A 22,658-nucleotide genomic window follows, 5' to 3' on the forward strand; every position below is an offset into this window, starting at 1 on the left:
ACCGAATTGCAAAATGGGTTTAGTACATTTAAAAACGAGCCATATAAAGGTAGCAAACCATGTGATTTCGTGAATTGCAGGCTTTTGGACGTGGTACATCTGCCATTTACTTATTTGAATCATTACAAAATGGGCTTCAAGCAAAAGCACACCCTGACATCTTGTACAGCATATTTAATATAGAAATCTCATCCTGCTCCTGCCATACGTGAATAGCTCACGCAGTGCTATTTTTCGCCTTTTGCTTTGAGATTCATTTTACTTTAAGCCTAAGAAAGCAAAACAATAAGTGCCTGAATTTAAAATAAAATCTGATGAGCTATTTACAAGTCATAATTTGAGTTCTCCCTTAATATCTACATGTCGAGTCCCACTCAGGTATGTAAATGTTGTGGAGGTCTAGTGAAAACCACAGGTGTTGTTTTTGTTTTGTTAGTGTATCTTTTTAAAAGACGATCCTGGTGGGCACGTGACTTTCCATTATCCATTGATACTTAAGGTAATTTAAACCTCGTTCTTGCTGTTTAATATCTTTATCCTGCTTCCATAGTTAATTCATTCACAAAATTAAAAAAAAATACTATTTGTGTCGAGGATTTTCACCAACAAACACTTTACAAAAAGCGTGAACATTGTCAATATCGATTTTCCTTTCAAATCGATATTTACAGCATTCTTTTATAAAAATAAATGAATGCGGCGGAGATGAGGCCTAGTGGCCAGTAGTGCCGACCTTGGAACTGTGGAGCCAGGCTCGAATCCCAACTCGAAACAGCATATCGTGATTGCGGGCAAATCATCCAATCTCACTGTGCCTAAAATTGGATAATATAACCTGGTACACTTGTAAAGCGCTATAATGCTCTGTGGTCAAGTTCGTGCCATATAAAACTGCAAAAATAAACACCTTTCAGAATTATTTGAAAAAATGGCTCGCTGTGTTTTATTTGCAAACCTTGTATGTTGTGGGTTTCGAAGGCACATTGTTATTTATCTTTATCTTGGAGGTTATTGCTGTGACAAACGGATTATACTCACATGGCAATCTTAAAATAAGCTCTTGTATGGTAGACATACTTCAGCCACATTTAAAAACTGATATAACTCCAACCAAGGCAGTCAGTTAAAAGAATGCATAAATTCCTCACTACGGGGATGTGAACGTAAGTCCTCTTGCTTCACTTGTTAAGCGTGAGACTTGCCGAAATGCAGGTGCCCCTTTATACGATGACCATGTGGAAGTTTTTTTTCTCCAAAGTTTAGGATTTCTCTTAACCTCCTCAAGCCACACACAATGGAGAGGACTGCTTTCTCTGCACCAGACTCAGAGCCACGTGGTTCTTACCCAACGATGGCTTGGCCTCCTAACGGAAAATTATTCTGGTGTCTCGTAAGGCTAAGAATGGGGGTGTTGTGCTGTTTTTCTCTGACTTGTTTGCCAGAGGGCCAATTACAGCTGTCCGATTCAGAATGTTTCCCAAGAACTGAATTGGTGGTTTCAATGCTGCTTGGTTAAAATGTGTGTCCTCCTGACTGACAGGTTTGTCTGGTGACTGATGTATCTCTGGTGCGTCGCGAGGCACGTATCTAAAGTCCGTCAACATATTTGATAGGCCTGGTTCCAGGAAACATTGCCTAGATTACTTTTAAAACATACACTCATAAATTAAGTTGTCACTTTCAACTTATTGCATTTTGTAATAATAATTCGTGCACTATCTTGTTACATCTTGTCATTAATTTAGACTTGTGAATTACTGTTGTTATGAATATTTAATTGCTTTAGCTTATAAATGATCACATTGACACCGATAAGCTCTGGGCAGAGTGAAAAGTGTGCCAGTCCTACTATATTCCCGAACAGAGTGCCTGCCAGGTATGTGGATAGTACTAGTAGTAGTTCTTTGAACATGTCCGAACAGAAACACCTTAGATGTAAAAGGGGATTTGACTTTATAGACATAATACTTTTTGTAATTGTGATTTACTATCAAGTGATCAGCCCAGAGTACTGCCAAGAAATCAGCTTCTCAACCACTGATGAGCACTTGATTTAATTGGAGATGTGAATTAATAAACTGCCCACCTTACTAAAATGCCAACATCGGTAACAAAGCTACTTTAAAGCGTGTGGATTGTCAATATATGTCAGGTTCTGAATTCTTATACAGGATCATGTTAAGAGTTTTGTTTCGTAACTTCTGGCCCCATACCTTTGAAGGTCAGTAAAAACCCTTTAATGTATCCTTGTGGTCCTGCCGCAATGGTTCTTTTTTCCAGTAGAAGACATTAAAAGTTGGAAACATGACATGACCAGGCGATTCTCTCTACGGCCCCAATTTAAGATGTGAATGAGACAAAGAGTTTGTGGTGCAGTATTCCTCCATATACCCTATTGTGTTAAGCACAAATTCCTTGTCCACACATCAGGCCAGATCCACTAAGATACAAGACTGGCAAAGGAGTTACTGCTCAGGACAAGAAAGACATTGAATTGGAAGCCATTTCCCTGATCACACGTAAATGATACCAGTGTCTCAGTGTGGAGGGGAAAAAAGGAAATGAACACTAATTTGAAAGCTAACCTATTAGGGGGTTTCTCCCCTAGAAGGAGCTGGGATCCTTTGCTGTAGTCCTCACTGGGTATAGCCCCTAGCCTTGTCCTGCAGAAAGATTTTGAGCTCTGAATAAGAGACTAAGGGCCTTATTAAGAGTTTGGCAGAGAGTCACTCCGTCACAACGGTGACGTATATCCCGTCCCCTAAAATATAAATCCCATTATATCCTATGGGATTTATATTTTGGCAAACAAGATATCTGTCACCGTTGTAGTGAAGTAACCCTGCTACCAAAATCCGAATCAGGCCCTAAGTTTGAAGGTAAAAGTCTTGACTGGGTGAAAGTGCCAGAGTATTCGACCAACCAGAGGACTTCCCTGGCCACAAAATTCAGAGTTTCCGACAAAACTAACAGCTTTACTGGGATCCTTGTCAGATGTCTATCTGGTATGAAAAACCTCCCATCAAGTCAAACCTGGGTGGTGTGTCTGAACCACGTTCCATTGTCACGACTAGGTCCCGGACCATCACCACGATTGACTCCCATTGGCGCTTCATATATATATATATATATATATATATATATATATGTTCGATGGCATGTGTAGCTGCAGATACACATACTGTGCACTGGTTCCTGCCATCTAGTGTTGGGCTCGGAGTGTTACAAGTTGTTTTTCTTCGAAGAAGTCTTTTCTAGTCAGGGGACCGAGTGACTCCTCCCTTTCGGCTCCATTGTGTATGGGCGTCGACTCCATCTTTCCGCCATCGGGTTCGGATGTGTTCCTCTGCGCTCCATAATTTGAATCGGGGAACTTAGAAATCATCGAAATTCGTTGTATTGTTTACGTTCGGGACCGGTTTACTATCTTCACATCGTCAACGACAACAAGCCGCTTCGGCGGCCCTTCGAGGCTTCTGCCTTTAATCAAGGCCTGTTCAGCCCGACCACACCCGTCATCGAAGACTAATGGACCGGACCCCCTTCCGTTTCTGTCTGAAGTGTCACGCCAAGTATCCTTATACAGACCAGCATCAGGTCTCTAACCTGTGTTTATCGCCCAAACACAGAGAGGATACTTGTGAGGCCTGCCGAGCATTTCAATCCAAAAAGACCTTAAGGGATCGACATGCAAGACGACTACAGATGGCGTCGAAGCCGACACAGCATCTCAACGTCCAAAAAGAAGAAGAGATGCGGATATCCATTCAAGGTTCGGAAGAAAGGCACCACAGTGGCTTTTCTTGGTAATATACCAATGACAGAGATTTGTAAGGCAGCCACCTGGTCTACGCCCCATACATTTACTAAGCATTACTGTGTAGATGTGTTAGCAACACAACAAGCCACAGTAGGACAGGCTGTACTAAGAACATTATTTGAAACAACTTCAAGTCCTACAGGCTGACCACCGCTTTTGGGGAGATTACTGCTTTGTAGTCTATGCACAGCATGTACATCTGCAGCTATACACGCCATCGAACAGAAAATGTCACTTACCTAGTGTACATCTGTTCGTGGCATGTTGCGCTGCAGATTCACATGCGCCCTCCCACCTCCCCGGGAGCCTGTAGCCGTTTTAGTTGCATGTAAATTGTAAATATGTAAATAAATATTCCTTAACTACACACTATGTACATACATTTCTACTCCATTGCATGGGCACCTCTAGTATCCTTACTTTACCAACTCCTACTCCACCCTTTGCGGGGAAAACAATCTAAGATGGAGTCAACGCCCATGCGCAATGGAGGCGAAAGGGAGGAGTCACTCGGTCCCGTGACTCTAAAAGACTTCTTTGAAGAAAAACAACTTGTAACACTCTGAGCCCAACACTAGATGGCAGGAACAGTGCACAGCACGTGAATCTGCAGCGCAACATGTCACGAACAGATGTACACTGGGTAAGTGACATTTTCCGTATATATATATAGACACTTTATCTGGTTTTCATGTCAATGAAGCGCCTGATTTAGTAGAAATTGGCAGGTTGGGTTGTTTGGATGATGTTAGCAATGATATAGGTGAAGACAATAACACTTTGACTGATATGGGATTCGTTACTAATAAGACCGTTGCCAGTAGGCTTAAGCCCTCCAGCAGATTTAATCCCCAATTACCGACTGGTAATATGATTGATTTGTTCTATGAATTGGTAGTTGATGACGTTGATCGGTTTCGGAATGATTGGAAAAGGGTTAAAATGAAAAAAGCCCAAAGAGTGAATTTCTCAGCCTCAGATTGGAAAGATCTAAATGAGCTTAAATCCAATAACACAATTATCATCAAACCCTCCGATAAAGGAGGGAATATTGTTATTATGGATATTAATAGCTATATGAAGGAGGCTAATCATCAACTTTCCAATAAACAACATTATCAAAAACTAACTACTAATCCCACTAATGAATATCAAACCATCTACTGGGAGATGCTTGATAGCTGGCACACTAAAGGGCTAATTGACCAAAATGAATATCTTTATCTCAAAGTTTTGTTTCCTAGAATCCCTTGTATTTACTTTCTACCAAAGATTCATAAAAATACAAAACATCCTCCTGGTCGACCTATAGTGAGTATGAACTCATCCCTATTAGAAAATACCTCCCGTTTCTTGGACCTTTTCTTATGTCCTTTTGTCACCAAATTGCCGTCTTATCTTCGAGACACCAATGACTTTCTTGCTAAGATTCACAATGTTCCATGGCAACCCAACTATCTATTGGTAACCATGGATGTGACTGCATTATACACTTCCATCAAGCATGAATTTGGCATTCAAGCATGTTGTCACTTCTTGGGCACTCGTAAAATTGAATTTCTTCAACATACTAACATGCTAATTAGCATGTTAAGATTTTGCCTCACCCACAACGCCTTTCTATTTGACAATCAACATTACTTGCAGAAACAAGGGACTGCAATGGGAGCTTCATTTGCTCCCACGTACGCCAACCTTTACATGGGCTGGTGGGAAAAGGAGATAGCTTGGTCTGACTCTAATGGTAAATACATGGAACAAGTGATACTATGGGTCAGATATATTGATGATCTCTTTCTTATCTGGGATGGTGATGAGATTTCTCTCAAACAATATGTTGATATCTTGAACAACAATGAGCTGAATATTCACTTAGACTTGAAATATAGTGCACAAACTATAGAATTTCTTGATGTCCAGATCTCTATTGAAAAAGATGTCTTACAGACAACCATTTTTCGTAAACCAACAGCCTGTAATTCAATCTTGCATGGCAATAGTGGTCATGCAAAAGCTTTGAAATGGAGTATTCCATATAGTCAATTTTTACGGGCTCGTAGAATCTGTTCTAATGATGATTGCTTCAAGACTGAAATCATGACGATGACACAGAGATTTTTAGAGAGAGGATATCCTTTGAAGATCCTTAAAGATGCACACTTGAGGGTCTTGAATATGTCTCGAGAAAAATTGCTTTTCAAGCCTGATAACATTCATAATCAAGATCACAATAAGGTATCATCACCTAGACTGTTCTTAGAGTTTAATTCTCAACATTCGCATTTAAATAATATCATACAGAAAAATTGGCATGTTTTGAGACATGATTCTGCCATCAAGGACAGTATAGGTCCACATCCATGTATCACATATCGTAAAACTCAATCTTTGGGTAACCATCTTACCAGAAGCCTATTTCAGAGTCCCAAAACTAATATGTCATGGTTGGCTAAAAAAAGCTTGGGCTTTTGGAAATGTGGACATTGTAAATCATGTTTGTATGCACAGAATACTCAGACATACACCACGTTCGAAGGAAAAATTCGTGACATAACTGAACGTATCACATGCGAAACTGAATACGTTGTATATGTCATTGAATGTGGGTGTCGCAAAAAATATGTGGGTAGTACCATTCATAAACTGAAAGTCAGGTTCCTGCAACATCTCAGAGCCATCAAGAATCATGATCCATCTTATCCTTTAGCTAAACACTTTTGGGATGTACATGAAGGTAACTGTAGTTCCCTAGCATTTTATGGTGTTAAAACCATTGCGGCCCATCCCCGAGGAGGCAATAGAATTGCATATTTGAGACAAATGGAGTCCAAAACTATTTTACTTTTAGGTACAGAACACCCTTGGGGTCACAACTTGGACGCAGAGCTTCATGTACATCTGTAAGTTTTTAGATTTTCCCATACAGATATATACACATTTTTTTTCACATTTTTTTACATTTTCTCACACATAGATTTTGTCCAATAGAAAACATGAAATGAAATTGATGACTTTTTTAGAATATTGTGTTTTGTTAGGATCCTTACTGATTGATTTTATCATTATTGTTATTATTATTATTATTAGTATGTTGACGGATTGAAACTTAGTGTATTTTGGTAATAATTTTTTATTAATAATTTATTCACTTTTAGGGTGTTATACTCTTCTATTTTATTCCTATACTGTTGCATAGGTCCTTGGGGAGGATAGCGGCGCACATATACATTCTCCTGTTGCTGAATTTGTGGGGTTTATTTACAATTTCCTAATCGATAACAATTTGACCTATGATATGGATCTATTAATTAATCTCTTCAGATTCCTTTTAGAATATATTAATTTATAGGACTATGACTAATTTAATGAATTATGATGATGAATATCCATTTATTTATTTATTCCACGTTGAAATCGCTTTTACCTGTATTTTATTTTGTATTTTTAGAATTGACTGAATTTACTCTATTTATTTGTCATCTATTTATAGCCTGTATATGAAGTGGATGTATTGCAATCAATTGGCAGTACATATATTTATATATTTATATATTTATATTATTAATTAATTACATTTATATATCAGGCTTTTAAAATTAAAACTAAAATCAAAATCAAAATTAAAATTATTAGGTATAAGTGGGCAATATGTGGACATTAAGAGTAAAAGGAAAAAGGAAAAATGAAAATTGAAAAAGAGAAAGAGAGAAAAAAATAGCATACATGGGATTTGTTTTGTATTCAAGAATTGTAGACTGTGATTACAATTAATTCATTTTTTAGTGTTCACAGGTGACCAGACTATATTTGTGATAATGTATTATAATATGAGAGAAATATATAATGTCACATTTTTAGTTCATAGTTTATTTCAAAACATGCACAGGATTAGGAGTTTCTCATTTTTAAGTTAAAATTGTGACGTTATAAAATGGCCGCTCCATCTGCACTTCTCTTGAGCTATGCAATGAACAGCAAAGAAGGACTATATGGTTTAAATAGTTGAGTGTAAAATGTCTGCCAATGTCCTGTTGAAGGCTTCGGCCGAAACGCGTAGACATTTGGTTGGGACAGCGTGTGTGTCTTTTGAATGGTGGGCACATTGTCGATCTTTTTTTGTGCTTTTTGTACCAACTTTTGCTGGTGTGATTTACCCGCAATCTAATCTTTTTTCAATAAATAGCAGCCGATGAATTTATCGATAATAAGTGGTTTTTTGAGTATTTTACCAGCTGGTATTGAATGATGTGCAGCCCTTGGTGTGCGATTTAAATACACAATTTTTCTGGATATATATATATATATATATATAAACAAATAAAAACCCAGTTTAACCGGCTACATCCACCGCTGTTTGTGACGCAAGTGCTGACGCGTCTATGCTTTCCCCTGGAAGAGGTTCGTTCGAGTAGGTATATGTGCTCGGACGTTAGCGCAAATATGGGACACTATTGATTTTGTGCTTGTCGGCACCAGAGGGTTTTTGGATCATCTGGCACAACCGCGCTCATTATTTGGAGCCCGTAACGGAACCGCCGAGAACGCTGGTGAGATAATTTTTTGAACATTCCATTATATGGTTTCTTCAGTAACGATTGAGGTTTGTTGTTTTTTCCTTTTTTACAGCCTTGGTGTAAATAGGGGGATTAATGGTCCACTTTATTGGCACTTTGAACTTAGCATCCAGAGAATATTTGGTGCTAAATAACGGCAGAGGTGTTACCACTTTAGATAATATTAGTAGGTGAAGCGTGTCTTTTTAACTTCTCCATATATATATTTTTTTCTTGTTTGCAATCTGATTATTTTTCTTTCGGGAGCGCCTTACGGTTAATCGTCTCAGTTAAAGTGAAGATCTCACAATGAGTGATATTCGCCAGAAGCAATTGGAGGCCGCAGGAGATTTATTTGATGAAAATGTTGACATTACCCATAGTGGTTTGGGGGCTTTAACTGTTGGGGATGAACCACTGGCCAAGACAATTAAACAGCAATTGACATCTTATGGAAAATTTATGAAAAAGGAAATAAGTAAAAGTTGGGAAGTGATATCTTTTGAAAACTACCTTGAAGTAGGCAGGGTTCCAAGGGGCCTGAGGATTCTTATTACCCCTACTTATCAAAATCCAAATCCCAAATTGCTAGAGGATTGGTCTAAATTAATGGCAGAGACTTGTAAGTCCATGTTAAAGCTGTTGCTCAGATTTGCTGCCCTGGATTTGGAACAGGTGACTGAAGAACTGATTAAAATGAAGAAAAGTTTGGATAAACATCCAGAACAAGAACTCATAAAGAATTTTTTTACATTGATGGATAAGAGGTTGGAAAAGTATGAGGAGGAAATTAAACAGAGAAAGAAACGTATGTTTTTGCGAGATAAGCAGGACTGTGCCCGGGGAGAATTTTTACTTTTGGGCGTAGATTTAATGAGGCCATTAAAAAATACAAACAGATTGGCTCTTTGAGGAAACAAGAATTGGCGACGTCGGAATCTAGTTCTGACAACCATTCGTCAGATTATGATGAGACTCAGGCAATATCCGGCAAAGACTCTGTTCCTTTTACTTCATTGTAAGAATACCGTTTTTTACAGAGAAATAAGATTGGTCGAGCCGGCCACCAAGAGGAAGAGGAGAAAACAGCGAAGGAGAACAAGGACACGTAGGGGCAGCTGGAGGTGCCAAAGGCATGACAACACGATGCAGATTTACGAGGCAAACCAAGAAGAAATTATTGGGGCAGGTTCCCCAACAGTTATAAATCTGTCTGAACACCAATTAACTCTGGCTGAGCAATCCCTTTTTGAACTAGGCCTATCTTTTTGCCCCACTGTTGATTTTGACTTTTGTAGGACTAGGATTGACCTATTTCTTTTTTAACGTAAATTGAAACTTAGGAAGTTATTTTTACAGCAAGAAAATAAGAAGGGTCTCAAAGATTTAAGTATTATGTCACCTATTACTACCTCTGTGACCGCTGAGTTAACATTGAATGATAAGGGTGGCTTATTGGCCTTGGCTGATCTAGCAGAAATGGATACCTCTGGTATGAGAGAACATGAACTTCTTGAGTTTATGGATGTACAATTGGATAGACCGGAGGTTACACCTTTTAAGTTAAAATCTAGGTTTAATCCGTCTACTACCTATGATTTCATTGCTACTTTCCATGAAGACGTTACCTGAGATTTGTTTCAAATGTGGTATACTATCAAACAGAGGGAATGTGTGTTGAACCTTAATCATGAACAAAGCATAGCTTTGAAGAGTCTAATTGCTGATCATAGTATTGTGATAAAACCCTCAGATAAAGAAGGTAATGTAGTTCTTTGGGATGTTAACCAATATTGTAGAGAAGCAGAAAGACAACTTAACAATACAGGGAACTATGAGAAAACAACAATGCTTAATTATGATCGATCGATCAGTATCACAGCAAATTGTTTGATTGGAGAGACAGAGGGTTACTCAATACAGATGAATATCAGTTTCTTTTGGTTAAAAAGCCAATTGCACCATGTTTTTACATGTTACCAAAAGTTCATAAGAATTACCATAATCCTCCTGGTAGACCTATAATCTCTTTTGGAACGTACGTCTATTTATCTAGATTTCTTCCTTCTACCATATGTGTTGGCCATACCCTCTTATTGTAGGGACACCATGGATTTTATTTCCAAGATTGAGGGTATTCCTTGGGAACCACATTTCTTGTTGGTTACTTTAGATGTGGAATCCTTATATACTTGCATCCAGCATGATTTGGGGATCCAAGCTTATAGATATTGTTTTCGCGATAGACCACTCAGCAAATATGATCATTCTATGATGTTATTGGATATGCTGGATTTCTGTTAAAATATCAATTTCTTTTTATTTAAGGACACTTGGTATTGTCAGTTGGTTGGTACTGCGATTGGAAGCTGCTTTGCTCGAAGTTATTCTGGAATCTTTATGGGTTGGTGGGAGGCCACTCGAGTATGGGTGGAGGAGAATGAAAAATGAACCAGACATATTTCGATTTGGACACAGTTTATTGATGATCTATTTTTGATCTGGGAGGGACCACGTCAGGATTTGGAGGAATTTTTGGATTATATTTCCCAAAATACTCTTAATTTGAGATTCACTCGAAAAATACATCCTACAGGAATGGAATTTTTGGATGTTTTATTGGAAAGTGTGGATAACAAATTACAGACAAGGCTATATCGTAAAGATACTGGGGGTAATAGTATTTTACATGCTGCCAGTCATCTTCCTACTAGTCTGAAAAGTAGTATTCCTTATTGTGACTTGCTCAGAGTGAGAAGAAACTGTAGTACTTTAGAATTGTATATAGAGGAGGAGAGTAGGGTGGTCAGGAGATTGCGAGCAAGAGGTTATCCAGGCAAGGTATTACGAATGGCCAGTGAAAAAGTAACTAAGACTAGTAGGGAAGCCTTATTTATGAAGACCAAAAAGAAGGATAATATAATCCCAGAAATGAGAATGATCACAACTTATAATATAGCGAGCTCAGCGGTTAGGAGGATAGTGAGGAGACATTGGCATTTGGTAAAGCATGTTCCCATAATAGGAAAAACTCTGTCTCCTTGTCCCCAATTCACGTACCGCAAGGCAAAATCATTACATGATATCCTGGTTTATAGTCATTTACGTGAACAAGAGAATAAAAACATTGGTTGGTTTAATCAGCAGAGGGGTTTTTACAAGTGCGCTAGATGTAAGGCATGTAGAAATAGCAGGAATGTTAAGATGCATAAAACAGTCTTTGGTGAGACTAGAAGAATTAACAAAGCCATCTCATGTGTTTCAGATAACTGTATTTATGTATTACAATGCCCCTATGAATTATGGTATGTTGGCAGCACTATTGGCCCTGTCAAAAAGAGGATTTTGGAACATTACTGGGCCATCAAGAATTATGGCACCTCATACCCGGTTGCAAGACATTGGTCAAAGATGCATAATAGAGATGCAGATTGTTTGGTATATTTTGGAATTGAGAGGAATTTACGTGGAGGGGACAGGTAGAGGCTCCTTAGGATAAGGGAATCAGAATGTATTATCCTTCTTGGGACTAAGACACTGGGGGCCTCAATGAGGATGAGGAACTTCATGTGCATGTTGGACAAATGTGAGAATCAAATAATGTATATGTGCACTTTCCCCTTTCCTGATCTCTCCAGATAGGCGCTTTTGTAATGATCATAACCTGTGACATTCCAATATTAGTAATTATCCTGTATAAGGTAGTATTTTCTTTATGTTTATTAACAAGGGGTATATAAGTTTAGGAGGAAAAGTGCACAGGTTTTTTCAACTTGCCCATGATGAAGACACTTCAGTGTTGAAACGCGTTGCCATCTTCGGAGTATATACCTTTTTTCTTTGAATCATATTGCTTTTTTAATTGTTTTCTGAAATAAAGCCTTGTGTTTGAGAAGTAGACATGTTGGGTGCGACCCTCTTTTTTTGCTTTTTAATGAAGTGGCAGAAACCTATATATATATATATATATTTTGCACTATTTTTATTTACATTTTTCAAATTTCATATCTCCGGTTCCGCTTATTGGATTTTTGTCATTTTGGTGTCATTTTTGATCATGAAATTAGTCTATGTTTTTAGAAATTAGAGCAAGGTTCTTTTTATGTAGTGTTTGTGACCTTTTGGTATTATTAAAAGCTGTAGACATTTTTTCTAAGTTAAGCCTGTTTGCTCTGTGCGATTGCTACCAATATTTAAATGACTGAAACCTTTTATTGGACCTAACAGGATAGTGCCTTTATTACTCGCAGTTGACCTCAGTTCACCCCAATTAATAAACACTTTCTCACACCTGTGACTAAGTAAGCAATACTGTTAGGAGATATCCATTACTCTCCATGTCCAACAGCAGACATAATCAGTTGCTATTTTATGAATCAAATCCTACTTTTAGTCTTCTTCCCTCTTTCCCATCCCTCTACTCAAAATAGTATTGGAGGTTGGTATTGCTAGGACTAGACCAATCTTCAATGGTGGTCCTGTGATGGGCAGGTCAAGGTTTTGTTTTGTGACCAAAACCTCCCAGCATCATTTCCGTTTTTTGGCTAGTGCCACTCCATTCTTATCTGTCCTTCTGCTGCGCTCATGGGCTCTCCTTCATGTAAGTGTAGTGCAATAATAGGACAGCAACTGTTGATCAGCTGGTCATTTTTTAGGGTTCGTCTTTCCTATTATCCTTCACTAACCCATACAGGTAGTGATATTTCAGAGTCAGACGCCCAACATAACTGTGCTTGATTATGCCATCTCTGCATCACGGTCCCTGAATGAAGGATCTTTGGGCGGCACAGCTATCTGGGTGGCATGACTAACAAACCCTATATCTTTGGACTATCTATTCAGGCCAGGGATGCTGTGGTGTAAGTTCTGGTAACACAGCTTTAGGCCATTTCAAAGTCTATGGAGAGACAAGGCAGAATGCAAGCATTCTGTATGAAAGCACACATGCACTCATGTTATTAATGTTTTGGCCAGGTATTTCCTCATTTGTCAGGTGATACAGACCTATTCCAAGATCCTATTTATAGATGTGTAGCTATCATTTGCAGCTACCAACGTATCTAGTAGGCTACCTTGGGAGATGTACTTTTCCATTAGAGTGGAGCAGCATGCAATAGTAATTTCCAAGATCTTGAATTTCGATTTGATTTATTAGTCAAATATCCAAGAATAAAGTATATTCCTAAAAAGTAGCTTTTCAGTCTTTTGGCATGATAAGTTTGTGTTCTCCATTAGGAGACTTCTGTACCTGGAAAATATCACCCCATTATTTTGGGTGCTGATTGGTCAGTGCTCTACTCTTATTCAAGAACTTTGTCCATCGTCCTTGGCAAGCTAATTTACAGATCTGAGCCTAAAATATCTTGCACTTTGCCTTCCATTAATCATTACTTTACTGGGTATTGATTATTTGTAACTCACACAACTACTTGGATGCACATAGATACCAAGGGGGAAGAAGGAGAGGTGAATGTAGTATCATGCATGGAGTATGCTGTGGATAACCAATTGATGTGAGAGACAAGGCTGAAAGTCTGAGGATCACACAGCGCATGATATTCTTTCTGAACCAGAGAAAGCCATGCAAATATTTGAAGTATATTACAGCATGGCAACTAAACGCCTGGAGCTAGTATCAAGAGGCTTTAACCACCGCATCTCTACAGGGGAAAATCCTAAATCGTCAAGGAGAATGGCTTTGAATGGTCCAAGGTGTTAGAAAAGTGTATGTTCGGAAATGCACATTTGGAAGTATGACAGTTTTAGTTTTAAATGGCTCTTTGGATAACCCAGGGTATTTGTCTGTTCGATATACCTCTTTAGGAAGTAGGTGTAATACTTCATGACTGGTACAAACGTTAATGTAGGTTTTCACCGACTTTACCTGCATCATATAACTAAATGATATAAGATCTTAATATGAAATGTGCTATTATAAGATATTTGGGATTTATTTATAAAGGCATGAGGCATTTTGTGGATATCTCTTGGACAACATGTTATAAATGTTCTGGCTAAGTGTAATTTTTTCTTTCTTGCAGAAATAAAATTTCTAACATTACTTCACCATTACGCTTGACTGAGCTGAGAACCCTAAACCTTACTAAGAACAGCATTTCTTCACTGGGGAATACTATTTTTGAGGGGTGCTGCAAACTTGATATGTTCAGTGTAATGATGAATATCCTGGGTAAGTATTTTTAAAATGTTGTTATATGTCTACTTCAGAGATATAATACTAACTGGTTTATATTTTTGCTTTCAAACAAATCATCATCACTGTCAAAATCACATATAAAAACAATTTATGGGGAGATCTACACAAAACAAGGGAATAATGTCTGCAATTATATATATTCCTGCCCACAAGTAGGCCCATAAACTTAATAAAGTCCTTTCAAGTGTGATTTCCTACTTTTATTATTTACTGCCTTCTTGTCTTCTCGACACCCACCCATGCATGTGCCCCAGCCTCGCTTGCTGATGTCAAGACAAGAACTAGCACAGCTGAGTCCAAGCCACTGTCACTATTGCTGTAAGCCTTTGCTCCAGCAACTTGATTTGCTGAATGCCACTGGTACTGCTACAATCCCTGAATTAAGAGCCATAAGGAAAGGCCCCAAGGAGACTTTTGTTGTGAAAAGAGGGATTTCCTGGGACAGACAGAGGGGCATGATAGAGCTGCAGAGAGGCTTTATAGTGCAGAGACAGAAAACTGTCTTTATTACGTTTTGGGGTCTGCAGGCCCAGAGTGCTTCAGTGCAGCACTCTCTATTCAAACTTGAGATCCTCTCTCATTTTTCCATTGCTCCTCCTGTTGGCTTCAGGGTATTGCTGCTGTCAGGGCCCGAGGGAACAGTGAATGACCAAGATGTGATAAAGTTGAGGGATAATGTCACAGTTGGCCTTTATTGCAACTCCACTGTCTCTGCTTGATTTTTCTCTGTCATTTACGTGAAAGTTTAGGCAACTTTGTGATCCAAATCTCATTGACTGACATTTTTCTCCACATGTCTTCTCTTGAAAACTTCAGTGCCTAAAATCAACCGCCATCTTACTCATCCACAACTCTAGATACCTGAAATGGGTCCATTTGAAAAACAGAGACCCCTAGGCAGAAAGGAGAGTGACTGCCATGGCTGAGACAGCCATGTTCAAGGTCATCAAGATAGGCATGAGTGAGCATCGGAAGCAGGTGCATTTTGAACAATGATAGATACGTGGTGCATATCTGTATGTCATTATTGCTGCTGAACTGATTTGATATGTCTGTCCTGAGTGGAACTGAGCTCACCCTGTTACCTACCTCTGCCAAGGTAAAAATCTTCCCTCTAATTTCCTCCTAACAGCTGATAACCTTCACAATTGGATTATTGGCAGTTTGAGCCAGAGAACCTTCAGCCTCCATTCTTCAATCGGTGAAATATATTGACTGCACTCAAATCCTTTTAGTTTTTGGCTGTACCCCATAACATTGGGAGCTTCCTGCTGCCCTGACTTGACAAATTGTCATCCAATCATTCAGACATCTTGGCTGCATTTTCACACCTGTTACATGCTACAGTGCCCCATGCATCTTGTACAAATGGCCCTTTGTCGTATATGCTTTTTTGAGGACTCTTATCAAAACCTTACTATTTACCAGACAGCAAGCCAAGTCGAGAGTGCCTTCTCAATGAAAAAGCAGACACTGTCTCGATAACAAACGAGTGAGTGTTTGTTGCATAGTTTTTAGGCACAAGAATGCATACTTGTTGAAGGGCAGCCACCAAACTAATAAATGCAGCCATGAAACTAATCGAACATTGACTGCCGATTGGCCTAAAAAATGTGTTTGGAAATTCTGATACCACCAACACTGCTATATTTCCTAACAATTGGATTCTGAAGTCAGTTGTTACCTCATCCACAGATTCCAACATACCAACTGCTGCACTTATTATGGTTTCTGATCTGATTCATGTGACATGCTGCAGTCATTGCAAGGCTGGCTCTAATATACTAATCCAGAAAACAGTGCATTCCTATTTTTGATTCAAGTCCCACCAATGTCCAGTGTGGGTACTACATGTCTTCAACAAAAGCCAAAGCCATACAGGTTGCTTAAAACCTGCAGTGGCCTCACCATGATAACAGTTCTTATTCTGTCTATGGGTGTGTCGAGAGCTGGGTTGGCAAAGATATTAAACTCAACTCCTATCTTATGTTGGAATTCTCAGATACCTCCCTTGAGCGATGAAATGTAACCTTCAGGGAAACACAGAAGGATCGGCTAAACTTGAAACCCTAGAAGGACCGAGGTGAAAGCCTGCATGCAGCTTTTAAGGACCTGTGTCAACAAACTCTATACTAGATGGAAGCAATAGCGTTCCTTCTTTCGGTAGTGGAATCAATGAAGCAAATCAGAGAGAACCAAGGTCATTGAGGTCCCTCTACTAGTGTATCTTCTCCTAAATGCCATGTATGGGATCCCAAGAACTCACTATCTCATCCACCCTTCTGGCTCTAGAACAGAGGACTGTTGCACAGACCTTTGAAGCCTGAACAAAAGTGGTTATTCTAAACAAAAAGGAAGCCACCTTGCAACTTGGCCAAAGATCTAGGTCACCATTACTTGATCTACTAAAAACCCTTATTGTTTCAATAGGGTTGGATAATGTCAATGAAGATATAAGAATTTTACTCCTAAAACTGACCAGTAATCAAAACGTACAGAAAAACATTTATCAATCAAGGATCTAGGCATGAGCTCAGTGGGAAGTATAAAATCAATTCAACTCAAATACCACCTCCCCAGCCATCCCTGGGCAAAACCAGCTCACCAGTTGCAAGAAAAGCTATCCTAAATATGGTAGAAGAGGGTGCGAGGCAAAATGTGGAGGGTGGCATGGATGCTTGAAAAAGCACAAAGAACAAGGCGCATTATCTTTGCTAAAACCTGGACACTATATGCGAAGATTAGCCCCCATCAAACGACAACGATAAGTCTGTTGAAGAGGGCAACATAGACACCAAAATAGAATATGATGTCTTTTATATCATGTATAGGAAGATGAAAATGAGAAAGTTGTGTAAATTAAAAACAAATCTAAAAAACCCAGAGGAGTGCATTCTTGTAACTCAATTGCCAGTTGTCAAGCAAAACTTTATTTCCTATCTTGTCCCTTGCAGGCAAAAAAATGAAACGAGTTGCACCATTCAAAAAGAGGAAGAGAAGCCACTAACTTCTGAGCCAATACATTTGAGCTTTGAGAGTGCACCAGTGAGTGAGCCGCAGGACTACACACAGGCCAATGCGTGACCCTCTTGTGCATCTATGTGCGGTGCTGTGGTCTAATCGCTAAACACTCATGCTAAAATCTTGTTCTTTGCATGTCTTGAAGAAGTAGGCTATGCAAAACCACCTGCCAATAGGGAACTGTGGCGAGTCCCTGATAAATGCAAACTGAATCTGAGGGGCCCGTGTGACATCCTTAGTAGGGAAACTTAGTATGTCTCCTAAAACATTTTGAGGGACTGGATGACAACAGATCATGGGTGATCCATTAGAATTTAAGGGAAATACTAATGGGACAACAGGAGGCCAATAGGAAACCAAGCATACACTGTGGAATAGCATGGTCCTTCCTGGATAGGCCAAAAGATTTAGGAATTAAGGTAAAACTAAGTGCTGGTAGACAAATATCCCTTTCTCCTTTGGCTCCCAGACCACGACTGTCTGCTTGGACCCAAACCCTGATCCGCAATTGGCTGCAGGAAATGCAGAGGCCATGCCAAAGACCATGAGAATTTTCTTGTGGCAAAGGTCCAGGTTTGTAAGTAACTTGTGTTTAGAACTCTGAAGCTAGACTAAACAGCATCATGGAAGTCGCCGGGCTAGTGCAGTCCCTACTGGACAAAAACATATACCTACCCTGAAATAGCCCAGCATCCCTGATACTATCAAAGCTTGTTAGGGAAAGAAACTGTTCCTAAGTTTGAGTCCATCTGCTGCACTGGTCCAAGTTTTGGACATAATATTTCTAATATTGCCTTAAAGCCTGAGCCACATTCTAGTGAATCCAGTATACCTATGGAAGCAAAGGGCAAGCTGGTGTTTGAAGAGGTAAATGTTTCTTCTTTAGCTGTTCTAAAATCACTTAAATGGAATATTGCTTGTGTACTTTAAAAATTGTTTCTCCTGTTGGTGGTATTTTGTCATTCAGTTTTTATGTTCCCAGAGACATGGGCAGTGAATCCAGTTCATCTGGTTAGGTATATGGGGGTAAATGACTTTAACCTGCCAGCAGTTAAGTAAGTGTCCAAGGGGCAGACCACAAGAGGAGTTAACAAACTGGGCCCACATTGACCTAAAAGAGCACTGTTGCAATTGGGTTCTGCCCATTCATCATGACCAGATTTTTTACTTTATTGATCACCTGGTTTTGGACGTTTTACTGTGGGTGAGTCTCACTAGCAGTGCCTTACCCACGGTAATCACATGGGAAACGGACTACAGGAGTTTACTGCCGGTTCGCCTTTTAATGTAAGGTGCTGCGATGCAGCAAGAGTAAGGGGTGCTTAGTTGGTTACACATGAACATGTGTGCACACGTGTGCACCCGTATGCATGCTGCATGTGGGTAGACAACTGTTGTGAACAGCGTGGTAACTGCGCACAGGTAGCCTGGCACGATGTGGACTCTGCAGAGTTGGATATTCACCTAGAATAGGCCTTATATGGTCAGTGTACACAAATCGGGAAAGTCAGTTTGATTTACTGTTTTGTCTATAGTGACACTCTTCTATACAGGGAGAGAGCTGCCTTAGAGTGCAGTTTCGCTCCACTTCGGCCTACAGAGACCATTGACATCCTGAACTGCGGTTTAACCTGTGGGTGAAAAACAATTATGTAACTTGCAGAATGATGATAGTACCCCTTATGGGTCATCCAGTGTTTTGATAGTGTGTAACTAAGTAGGTGTACCCAAGGAAGCCGTTGTATATGTCGTGACTGAAAAAAACACATTTGCAAATCCAGTACAAGCAGTAGACATCCCCTTTCAACCAGTGAACTATGAACTGAAAAACATTTCCCAACTCCCCCACACCCCACAGTAGTGAGCCCACCCCAGAAAGGGGCAGAGGACAATGAGCCCGCCCCATTACCTAGATAGATTAAGGAAAAAATTAATTCCTGTTAACCAATTATACAAATAAGTCTGTGTAACATTACGCTTTGTCCGAGGTCATCACCAAGCCGAACCACGAGGCCAAAGATTCCAGTGGCCACAACTCTGCATGAACCCCTGTAGGGCTATGGGGCCAGCCAGCCGGCATACCAGAGTAGGATACATAGCATTTATCATCAGAATAATTGAACTTTCGCATGAGACAACAAAGAAACTAAGAAATAAGAAAACACCACACCAGCATTGCTGTCATCAAACATCTATACAACCAAAGCGGCCTGTAGCATTTCAAGAATAACAGTATCAGTGACTCCGCATTTAGAGATGCCATAGCATCCACTGTGGTTTACGTATCTGAGTCAGGATGGCTCTGCCATTCTCCAAAGATGCTCTGCCCATGTATGTCGTCCATCTCGGTGGCAAGAGTACCGTCAGATTGCACAATTACTATACCGGCTGACACAGAGGATGGAGTGGCGTTCCTCAACTTTTTCTGGTTCTGCATCCCCCACGAAGTTCAGGTCTCCTGGTATCTGGAACATTACTGGGTCTCTGTGGCGTGGCGCGAATACTGCGTTCACCCACTTATTAACTTCCTGTGGACTCATGAAAAAAGGACCTCACTGTTGTGATTTTCCTGGTTCAGCTCAGAATCAGAGCTCAGGCCTTTTGTCACCCTGCAGGGGCAAGTTAATTACATTTCTCTCCAACAGCAACGCCTCCCTGCACAAAAGGAACACTTAACAGCCTTTCACCCAGCTCCTGAGGAGGAAAGGGGTGGGGTGAAATTATCTTCCTCAATCACTCAGCTGTCACACTGCACCAGGGATGGGCCTTCCCAAGCCCACAGAACAAAGGAGAGTGCCCAGACAACTGAATCCATCTCACAGGGTGGCTCTCTTTGAAATTCTAGTGTGCAAGTCCCTAACAGTGATGTCAGGGAGGAGCAGAGCTGAGACCCTAGGAGCTGATGTGGCCATTGACTCCTGGGTGACGCCATTTTGGACCGTCCAAGCATGCTGTAGAGGAGGGTTGGGACAGGGGTGGAGCAGTGCTTGATTTGAGCAAGTTATATCAGGTGCTCGGCACCCTCACTTAATTGAAATTACTGCCACTTATTACAGTCTGCTACGTTGTGGTGGTGTCTGCCTATCTAGGGATGAGCACAATAGCAGCTGCTTATTAATTTAACATACATTAACAATGACTAATACCTGCTGCCAAAGCCATTCTTATAGCTTTGGGGGCCTGGAGTAGTATGAATTGTCACACGGTTTATAGAGTGATGGTCAGTAGTTGGGTGGGTGCTGTTATTGTCATCACTGGCAGAGGCAATCGGTGGTGCAAGCTGCAGTCTCCTCCTGACGAGGGCAGCAGCACTTATTGATTCATTTTTTACAAACTAAGCACTGGCCGGTGGAGACGTGATGTGGCACCCTAGGATTGGCCAGGGGTGCCTGACTTCTGAAATCCTCCACTCCCCTTTAAGTACTCATGTACAAGGTGGAGGCTCTCTCTTGCCTGTGTATTTTTCTACACTTCGCTGCTGGATCCTGGGATCACCATGGAGAACTGGAAGGCAGAAACCTTTGACCCCTGCTCAGGTTAAAGGATTCTGCCTAGTTGACCCCAGGACCAGCGGGTCTCCCAAAAGGCTAGTGAGGCTGGCCATGTTACAGCCCCTGAGGACCAGTTCCAGACCAGGGACCATTTTCTGCTCCTAGAAACAAAGATCCAGAGTATAACTGGCACAGGGAACCAGGTGGACCAGCTCTTTTGAGGACTACAAAAGACAAGAAGAGTTTCTGCAACTACCCTAAGCCTATTGTGCCTTCCAACACTGAAAATAAATCACCTCGACTGAGGCTGTGGAAGTCCCCACCAGATCACAGCCGGCGGGCAGTCTTACTGATACTTTGCTGTTACCACGTGATAGGGCCCAGACTTTGCACAGTCTTCTTGGCACTGATTTAGACAATGACAATTTGATGGAGGAGCTGATTTTGTCCCCTACCATGATGAGGAAAATCGGTGTGTAGAACTTCAAGATGGTCTGGATACTTCTCCAGATACTGGCCTTGTTTTGCCTCCTGTCATGCCCCTGAGGAAAGGGCCTCCTTCGCTGTCATTATGCAAAGGTCACAGACTTATTGTTCCACAATTTCCTACCATGGAGCTGAAGATTAATATTTTGGCAGACGTTCTCAAGCCTGATCAAGTGCCTACAGAACTTCTATTGCCCTTCAGTGAGGCTCTGATGGATACCCAAAAGGCCGAAACCATGTTCAGGACCACCAGTTAACAGATAGGTGACTTGCTGTCCAGGATGGCTGTGACGCAGCAACATTTATACTTCGGTCTGCTTTGGCCATGAATGACTGCTTAGAATGTCACCCCCTCCTTGGCTTTGGAAGGGGTTTTCAGTTTTTTCAATGCTTGGTTCCTCCATTTGTTCAGCAGGCCTTTCAGCCATGCGGCTCACAAAGGCAATGCCTGGGACCACTGGGACAATGAGCTACTCAGTCCTCTTTTCCTTCTAAGTCCAAAGCAACAATACCACTTTAGCATGTCCTTTTTGGCACACCATAATCATGTTGGAGGCTGGATCTGATATTTCCTGCAAGGGTGTAAGCCATCCCTTTAGACAAGTAAGTCCGCCCATTTCTTTCCACCTGCTGCACTTTCTACCACCATCAGGGTGGCTGATGGAGGACTGCCTGTCCATCTTGCAGCAGGAATTGCAGTCATTTTTGGCCAAATGGGCCATAGAGAGGATTTCTGGCATTGGAAGTATGAAATGGGTGTTACTTCTGCTAATTCCTGGTGCTGACTTAGGATGTAGGCCTTTGTCCTATTTGAGATATCTGCTCTCTCAGTGCTTTCCTGTGGAAAAACAAATTCAAGGTGCTCACGCTAGCCTAGATCCTGTCTTCCATAACCCCCAGAGACTGGGTTGGTGGAGTTATTTCCATATACCTGTCCTTTAGGTTTAAGGCTCTACCTGAGGTTCACAGTGGGCCAGGAGCATTTTCAGCTTGCATGGGTCCCTTTTGACCTCATTAGTCCCCCTTGGTTCACGAAGGGATGCAGTGGTTGCAGCACATCTTCAATGGCT

The 22,658-nt window shown here is 40.6% G+C and overlaps 1 protein-coding gene across 3 annotated transcripts in view; it reads left to right on the top strand.

The window, feature by feature from the left end:
- The window catches only part of LRRK2 (leucine rich repeat kinase 2), a 1,446,345-nt gene that overhangs the window by 601,898 nt on the left and 821,789 nt on the right, over positions 1-22,658 (top strand). For all 3 annotated transcript variants that reach the window (XM_069229760.1, XM_069229761.1, XM_069229762.1), the window contains one exon: positions 14,415-14,563. In XM_069229760.1, coding sequence (XP_069085861.1) covers positions 14,415-14,563 — 149 coding nt within the window. The remainder of the gene's footprint in view (positions 1-14,414; positions 14,564-22,658) is intronic.

The sequence above is a fragment of the Pleurodeles waltl genome, chromosome 4_1 (assembly GCF_031143425.1).
Source record: "Pleurodeles waltl isolate 20211129_DDA chromosome 4_1, aPleWal1.hap1.20221129, whole genome shotgun sequence".
NCBI classification, from domain to species: Eukaryota; Metazoa; Chordata; class Amphibia; order Caudata; family Salamandridae; genus Pleurodeles; species Pleurodeles waltl.